This window comes from Rutidosis leptorrhynchoides, chromosome 2 (assembly GCF_046630445.1).
Source record: "Rutidosis leptorrhynchoides isolate AG116_Rl617_1_P2 chromosome 2, CSIRO_AGI_Rlap_v1, whole genome shotgun sequence".
Taxonomy (NCBI): domain Eukaryota; kingdom Viridiplantae; phylum Streptophyta; class Magnoliopsida; order Asterales; family Asteraceae; genus Rutidosis; species Rutidosis leptorrhynchoides.
Genome location: NC_092334.1, coordinates 142,754,562 through 142,763,985, shown reverse-complemented (window position 1 = coordinate 142,763,985; position 9,424 = coordinate 142,754,562). Strand labels below are relative to the sequence as shown.

Genomic DNA, 9,424 nt, shown 5'->3' with positions numbered 1-9,424 from the left:
GGAGCACTCAGTGAAAGTTGATATTGATGTGGTTACACCCAGGTCTGGTCACCGGAATCCTACTAATGACGGTCACCGGAATCACGAAGAGAAGAAGACGGAAAACCAAAAGTCAGTTGGAAAGAGGAACAGCTGGATAGGTTCTGGGAACTCTAAACGTGCTGGGACCCAAAGGACATTTTCTGACAGCAATGCTGATATTCCTGTTCCCAAAACCCTAGGAGTAAATGATGTTGACCAAGAAATAAACGGTTCAGGTAACCCTAATACCCCAATTGGGCCCCAACACAACGTTGGGCTTAATGTTAACAATGTGTATAACTGTATTGGCGAAAATAAAAATATTAACCCAGAGATGGCCCAACCTGAATATAACCTGGGCTCTCCAAATCGTGGGCCTTACACCTCTCCTATCCTACTAACCCAATCCAAAACCCAACCTTTACCCCAACCAGAGAACCTAAACCTTAATCACCTGACATCGACATCCCCTTTATCTCCTTCGTTTGACTCGTCCCCCTCACCTTCCTTTTCACCGTCACCTTCACCCTCACCCCCACCTTCTCCTAATCCTCAAATTCCCCTCATCAATTCCCAAACTGAAAACAATACAACTACTCCTCCTTCCCCAATTTTAGACACCCTTGAAATAGAGGATACATTTACCAAAGAAAGTGATCACATCGGTGATGAGAAGATTCACCTCGATGATGATGAGATGGAGAATGATTTCTGTCCTTACCCTCAGGTTGTGGATGATTCGAATTTGCCTAAAGTTAAAAAAGCTATCAGAGGTGCTTCTGGTAGCTCAAAATTCAATGGTGAAGGCGCTCTGAAGACAAAAAAGAATGAGCAAATCAAAAAATGGTCGGGTTCGTCGAAATTCCTTCATATCAAACATCTGGCACGAAGCACTCATAAAGGCTCCCAGCCACAATTCAGAGTAAAAAATTCCAAACCTACTGTGGTGAAAAGTCTGAGCAGGAAATCCAAATCCAGAGATTCATACAAGGTAAGCAATTCTTCAAAAAGCATCGAAATTAGAGAACTAGGGGGAAAGATTGGGGTGAGATGGAAGGCCACGCAATAAATGGCTGTCTCCAACTCATCGTTCTTGATTATTAAATGATAGTTATGTCTTTAAATGTACGTGGAGTAGGGCAAGAAGGAAAATTGAACTGGTTGAGGAGTTTATGTCATAAGGAAAGGCCTGGAATACTTTGTTTACAGGAAACAAAATGCGGTCAATTAGAGGATCCTTGGTTTGAAAGTTTCTGGGGTTCGGGTGACTTTATGTATATACAGAAATATGCTCAAGGTTTCTCGGGCGGAATGATAATGGTGTGGGATCCTACAGTATTCAAGATGGATGAAGCTATTGAAGGTGAATTTTATCTAGCAATCAAAGGACATGTAGCTGGGTGCGACACTGAAATTGCAGTGGTCAATGTTTATGGACCACACTCTACAGGCAGAAAAATCAGATTTTGGGTACAATTAGAATCATTGTTGAATTGCAAGGACATGCCATGGTTACTATGTGGCGACTTTAATGAGGTTCGTTATCAAAGTGAACGTTTTAATTCGATTTTCAACCAAAGCTGGGCAGACCTGTTCAATCAGTTTATTAATAGAACCTGCCTAATTGAAGTTCTACTTGGAGGTAAAAAGTTCACTCGTATTTGCGATAATGGGGTCAAATTCAGTAAGTTAGACAGGTTCTTGGTATCAGATCAGTTGTGTCATCTCTGGCCGAATCTCTCAGCCAACACTCTGGATAAACATTTATCTGATCACTGCCCTATCGTCTTGCGTAATGGATTTAAAGACTTCGGGCCGAAGCCTACACGAGTCTTTAATGAGTGGCTTCTTTTGGATGGGGCTGTTGATATTGTTGTAAACGCGTGGAATATGCCTGTTTCTGGCAACAGACCTGATTGTGTATTAAGGAACAGGTTAAAGAATGTCAAAGAAGAACTAAGAAAACACAGCCAAGTCTTGAACAATTTGGAGGAACAAATACTAAACCACTCAAAAGCGGCAGCAAAATACAGTTTCACTGTAGCAAATAGTGTTTTACTATAGCAAATTGTGTTTTACTGTAGCAAAGTAATTTTTACTGTAGCAAATAGGGTTTTACTGTAGGAAAGTCGTTTTTACTTGTACATATATATATACATACATATAATTGTTCATGAATCGTTGAGAGTAATCAAAGGTAATTGTATATATGAAACAGTTCTAAAATTTTGAGACTCAATCTAACAGACTTTGTTTAGCGTGTTAAAATAATAAATCGTATAGAGAATTGGTTTAAATAAGTCAAAAATTTTCGGGTCATCACAGTACCTCCCCCTTAAAGAAAATTTCGTCCCGAAATTTTGAGTAGTACCTGTTTCATGAGCGATATCAGTGAACAAATGTGGATACTTTTGCTTCATCTGATCTTCACGTTCCCAAGTAAACTCGGGTCCTCGTCTTGCGTTCCAACGAACCCTAACTATCGGTATTTTGCTTTGTTTTAATTGTTTGACCTCACGGTCCATGATTTCAACAGGTTCTTCGATAAAATGGAGTTTATCATTGATTCGTATTTCGTCAAGAGGAATTACGACATCCTCTTCAGCTAAACATTTCTTCAAATTTGACACGTGAAATGTGTTGTGAACACTACTAAGTTCTTGCGGTAGCTTTAATCGATAAGCAACTGTTCCAATTCTTTCGGTGATTTCAAAGGGTCCTACGTACCTAGGACTTAGCTTTCCTCGTTTACCGAATCGTACAACGCCTTTCCAGGGTGACACTTTCAACATGACTTTGTCGCCCACTTGAAATTCTAGCGGTTTTCTTCTTACATCAGCATAACTCTTTTGGCGACTCATGGCCGTTTTCAATTGCTGTTGTATTTGAATGATCTTTTCGGTGGTTTCGTGAATAATTTCTGGTCCAGTAAGTTGTCTTTCTCCTACTTCACTCCAACATATAGGAGATCTGCACTTTCTACCGTAAAGTGCTTCAAATGGCACTGCGTTGATGCTCGTATGATAGCTGTTATTGTATGAAAATTCTGCCAACGGTAAGTGTCGATCCCAACTGGTTCCAAAGTCAATCACGCATGCCCGTAACATGTCTTCCAATGTTTGTATTGTTCTTTCACTTTGACCTTCTGTCTGTGGGTGATAAGCGGTGCTCATATCTAATCGAGTTCCCAATGCTTTTTGTAATGACTGCCAGAAACGTGATGTGAATCGGGTGTCGCGATCAGATATGATAGAGATGGGTACACCATGCCTGGAAACTACTTCCTTTAAATATAGGCGTGCTAATTTCTCCATACTGTCTGTCTCCTTTATTGGTAGAAAGTGAGCTGATTTAGTTAGACGATCAACTATCACCCAAATAGTATCATGACTACTTGCAGTCCTTGGCAATTTCGTAATGAAATCCATAGTTATTCTTTCCCATTTCCAATGTGGAATTTCTGGTTGTTGCAGTAATCCTGACGGCTTTTGGTGCTCAGCTTTGACCTTTGCACACGTCAAACATTTGCTTACATAAGTAGCAATTTCTGTCTTCATATTAGGCCACCAATAAAACTTCTTGAGATCGTGGTACATTTTCCCGTTTCCTGGGTGAATTGAGTACCTCGTTTTGTGTGCTTCATCTAGTACTAGTTGCCTTAGATTACCATGTTTTGGTACCCATATCCTATCAGCAAAATACAGGGTTCCATCGGCTTTTACCTCAAGCTGTTTTTCTAACCCTCTGCTCATTTCGCCTTTTTCATTTTCTTCTTTTAAAGCTTCTAACTGTGCTGCTTGAATTTGCTTTGTGAGATCGGTACGAATTGTAATATTCAAAGCTCGGACCCTAAGAGGTTTTACTCTTTCTTTTCGACTTAGGGCATCAGCTACAACATTAGCCTTTCCGGGGTGGTAACGGATTTCACAATCGTAATCGTTTAACAACTCTACCCAGCGACGTTGCCTCATATTGAGTTGTTTTTGATCAAAAATATGCTGAAGACTCTTATGGTCAGTGTACACTGTACACTTGGTGCCATATAGATAGTGTCTCCATATTTTGAGTGCAAAAACTACAGCTCCAAGTTCCAAATCGTGTGTTGTATAGTTCTTTTCATGAATTTTTAGTTGTCGTGAGGCATATGCGATAACTTTTGTGCGTTGCATTAATACACATCCTAAACCTTGGCGCGAAGCGTCACAATAGATCACGAAATCATCATTTCCTTCTGGTAATGACAAAATGGGTGCAGACGTTAACTTCTTCTTTAACAACTGGAATGAGGATTCCTGTTTCGTGGACCAATCATACTTCTTTCCTTTTTGAGTCAATGAAGTTAAGGGTTTGGCGATTCTAGAGAAATCTTGAATGAATCTTCGGTAGTAACCAGCAAGACCTAAGAATTGGCGGATTTGTGTTGGAGTCTTCGGTGTTTCCCATTTACTAATGGCTTCGATCTTGGCAGGGTCAACTTTAATTCCATGTTTACTGACAACATGTCCCAAAAATTGTACTTCTTGTAACCAGAAATCACACTTCGAAAATTTTGCTTACAATTCTTCTTTCTTGAGTATCTCTAGTACCAGTCTTAAGTGTTGCTCATGTTCTTCCTTGTTCTTCGAGTAAATCAATATGTCGTCGATAAAAACAATGAAAAATTTGTCTAAATACGGTCTACAGATGCGATTCATTAGATCCATGAATACTGCTGGAGCATTAGTCAATCCAAAAGGCATGACTAGAAATTCATAGTGACCGTAACGGGTTCTGAACGCGGTTTTAGGAACATCTTCTTCCTTCACTCTCAGCTGATGATATCCGGAGCGTAGATCAATCTTGGAATAAACACTTGATCCTTGCAATTGATCAAACAAATCATCAATCCTCGGTAATGGGTACCGATTCTTGATCGTTAATTTGTTTAATTCTCGGTAATCTATGCATATTCTCATAGATCCATCCTTCTTCTTGACGAACAGAATAGGAGCACCCCAAGGTGAAAAACTAGGACGAATAAATCCACGGTCCGATAATTCTTGCAACTGGTCTTGTAATTCTTGCATTTCTGAAGGTGCAAGTCTATATGGAGATCGGGCTACAGGTGCAGCTCCTGGTATGAGATCAATCTGGAATTCTACACATCTGTGTGGAGGTAGCCCCGGTAATTCTTCTGGAAATACTCCGGGATATTCTCTTACAACCGACATGTCATTAATGCTTCTTTCTTCAGTATCGATCTTCTTTACATGTGCCAGAATAGCATAACAACCTTTTCTTATAAATTTCTGGGCCTTCATACAGCTGATAAAGTTCAGCTTTGAGTTGCTCTTCTCCCCATAAATCATTAATGACGTTTCATCCTTACGAGGGATGCGAATTGCTTTCTCAGTGCAAACAACTTCCGCTCTTGTTTTGGACATCCAGTCCATGCCAACGATTACGTCAAAACTTCCTAATTCTACGGGTATCAAATCGATTTTGAAGGTTTCACCAGCGAGATTCATTTCGCAACCATGGCAAATTTTATCGGCTTTTATCAGTTTACCATTAGCTAATTCAATAGTATATTTATCGTCTAGAGGTAATGATGCACATTTTAGTTTAAAACTAAAGTCTTTACACATATAACTTCTATCAGCACCCGTATCAAACATAATAGAAGCTAGTTGATTATTAACGGTAAACGTACCCGTGACAAGATTAGGATCCTCACGTGCTTTACTGGCACTAACATTAAATGCCCTCCCACGTGCGGGTTCTTTGTTCTTCTCCTTATCAGGGCATTGATTTATAAAGTGACCAGACTTCCCGCATCCAAAACATTTCTTGACATCGGTCAGTTTTGTCTTTACTTCAGAAACGGTGGCATAACAATCTTTCGCCACATGTCCTTTCTTGTTGCACTTATCACAGACCACTTGACAATAACCTGCATGATGTGTGTAACATCTTTTGCAGAATGGATGGGGTCCCTTATAGTTTGGACTTGCAGTTGCCCCATCTTGTTTACCTTTAAAAGTTTCTTGTTTCTTCAGGTGAGTACTTTTGCCCTTATAGTCTTCCCATTTCCTCTTTCCTTCAGTTGTCTTGACTTCGGTAATTGGTGCCTTAATCGAACTCTCTGTGATCTGGTCCATGAGTTGGTGTGCCATTGTCATGGCTTCCTGCATCGTATTCGGTTTGGACGATGTAACATTTCCTTTGATATTGATCGATAAACCGTCAATATACATTTCTATCTTTCGTTTCTCGTTTGGCACCAATTCGGGACACAACAAGGCTAGTTCCATGAAACGCTTTTCATAGTTATTGAGATTCGCGCCGATAACCTTCAGATTACGTAACTCAGATTCCATTTTTCTGATCTCGTTTCGAGGACAGTACTCCTCGATTAGCATCTTTTTCAGTTCTTCCCAAGAGATATCATATGCCGTAACTATTCCTTCTGCTTTAGCATAATTGTTCCACCAAGTAAGTGCACCATCTTGCAACGTGCACGAAGCATACTTTGACTTGTCTCCGTTCGCACAATTACTGATTTTGAAAACGGACTCCATCTTTTCAAACCATCGGGTTAGACCGACTGGTCCCTCGGTTCCACTAAACGTCTGTGGTTTGCATCCTTGAAAAGTTTTGTATGAGCATCCGTTTCGTGAGTTTGTGTTTACGGCTGCTGCTTCGGTTGCAGCAATTCTTTCATTCACACGTTTCTCGACTAGTTGCTCAAATTCAGCATCCGACATTTGAGACATGTTTCTTCAATAAACACAACAGATATAATTTAATCATATAGAATATTATAGGTAAAATGAGTTGTCAATAGTTAATCGTAGCATATTAATAATATGAACCAATTATTATAAAAGCCTTTTCTTCTTATTAGCATTTTATAATTATTTCTAGGGTATTACCTACCCGTTAAGTTCATACATAATAGCTAGTACAAGGAATTAACTACTAAAATCCTAATAATATTCCACTATAAAAAAATTATAGCGAGTTACTACATTATTATGTAATAATAATAATAATAATAATAATAAGTAGTAATAATACAAATAATCATTCCATGCATTTATTATTAATAAACCAAAATAATACAATACCATACAATACTGATATTTTACATATGCTTATTTTACATAACAAGATAGAGTAGCACACATAAGCAATAAAATAGAGCATGGAAGATTTATGGTTGCGAGGTCGTTTATTCAGAACTATCAGAAACTTCTTTCCATTTGGTTCTCTCTGCCAATTGTTTGTGTGCACATGGTCCGACAGACATTCTGGCAGTGTATTTTATTTTTAGTTGGGGTTTTGAGGTACCCGTTGCCTCAGTGGGTTTAATACAATAAGGGTGGTTACGGATCGAATGGTCCTGTTCTTTTTTAATAATTAAGGACATTTTATTATTGTGGTTGTTTTTATTATCTATAGCAAGTTGGAATTTCTCCTTAGTGATCTCTTTTATTTCATTAGCGAAATCCTCCTCCTTACTGATCTCGTCTGATGACGAACTGTCTGAGTCATGTGTAGGAGAATATGATGACGAACTGCAAGAATATGTACCGGTGGTCATGAACCGAAATCTGCCAGGCGTAATCGGCACAACCCGCCCGTCGGCGGTATATCTGGACCAATGTCCATATTTGTTTAGAAATGGACGATCCTCTTTTACTCCAGGGATCATGGGTCCATGCCAACGATACTGTGGCTCCGGAAAACTAAAGCTGGGTGGAGCTGGAACCTCCTCTGGGTTTACCCGGAGTTGAGATTCCCCGGCTAACACAATTTCTTCTTTAATAGGTATTGGAACGCCCTTTTCAGTTGTGGATAGAATAGATTCAGTGTCCGATTCCGAGTCGTACAAAATGATAGGATTAGAGGAAGTCATCTATCACATAATTGAAACAACAATTACGTTAGCATATAAATATATCACATATAATGTTTTTGACCAAATAATAAGCAAAAATCAGTAAAAACAGATATGGTCATAGTCCAGACTCACTAATGCATCATAACAATTACCAGTTAAACACACTAATGTAATTTCTGGTTCCCTATGACCTCAAGCTCTGATACCAACTGTAACGACCCGTCAAAATCGCTATTGACGCAGCACGTTAATCATTGATTCCACAGTGAGGTTTTGACCTCTATATGATACGTTTTGATAAAATATTGCATTCATTAAAATAAGTGACTTTCTAAACATAGAAAGTTATAAACATGTGGGCGAGTGCTTAGGTATATGCAAAACCCCAAAATACATAAGTCTTTAATTTACAGGTTGACTTCACAGTCCAATTATTTATTACACAACGTAGTTTTATTTTGAATGCAATAAACTTTGTACAAAGCATGAGAGACTCCATGCAGGCAACAAGCACATCACAGCGGAAGCATTCTAAGGACCTGAGAATAAAACATGCTAAAAAAGTCAACACGAATGTTGGTGAGTTATAGGTTTAATTGCTCGAGTCATAAACATATATAAAGATAGACCACAAGATTTCATCAAAAGTTTATCAATAGATTCTACGTAACAGAGCACCCTGGTAACTAAACTTAACGCTATAGTGATAACTACCCCATTCGTTTTAATACACGCAAACCAACGTGTCTTAAACTCAAATAACATACGTCCGTTAAAAGGCTAGCACTCTAGCTCGGACGGGGATGTCAAGCCCTATGGATCCATATACAATTATTCGCGCCCACCAGTCCATATCCTATGTACTGGCAGCTACTAGTTACCAAAGCTAAGGGATTTTCGGTTTAACTCAGTGTAGAATTTAGTATGTACTTGTGTCTTATTGCGTTTAAAATAAATTGCATGTATTCTCAGCCCAAAAATATTTAAAGTATTTAAAAAGGGAGACTATAAACTCACTGTTCAATATTGAGACTCAATATTGTAGGCAAATTGCGTAGACGTAATGATGGTAGATGACTGTATGGTTGGCCTTGGATTCAAGAACAATACCCCGAATAATACCCCGAACAATACCCAATATTTCCTTAGCTTAAAGCGATTTGAAACCCGAATTAAAAATACCCTCGTATATACCTTGTTATTATTTAAATTATAAATTATAAATTATAAATTATAATTATCATTTACTCTTACAGAAGAATAAAAGAAGTGAATGTGTGATGAATCGTGCAGAAAACTGGCGTATTTATATTACTTTTCGATTTACCGTAGCTCATGCGATCGCATGAGTTTTCAGTGTTTTTGCCATGCGATCGCATGGCCGCCTTATCCGTTTTTGTTTGCTAGTTCGTCGACATCAAATAGTGTTTACTGTAGCAAATAGTTTCACTGTAGCAAATAGTGTTTTACTGTAGCAAATAGTGTTTCACTGTAGCAAATCACTGTAGCACTGTAGCA

General features: G+C 38.7%; 1 protein-coding gene across 1 annotated transcript; it reads left to right on the top strand.

Moving 5' to 3' along the window:
* Window positions 1-1,134: 1,134 nt before the first annotated feature.
* LOC139888318 (uncharacterized) lies at window positions 1,135-9,187 on the top strand. The gene is made up of 2 exons (XM_071871334.1): window positions 1,135-1,955; window positions 9,163-9,187. The coding sequence occupies exons 1-2, from the start codon at window positions 1,135-1,137 to the stop codon at window positions 9,185-9,187; spliced, it is 846 nt and encodes a 281-aa protein (XP_071727435.1).
* The last annotated feature ends 237 nt before the right edge of the window (window positions 9,188-9,424 follow it).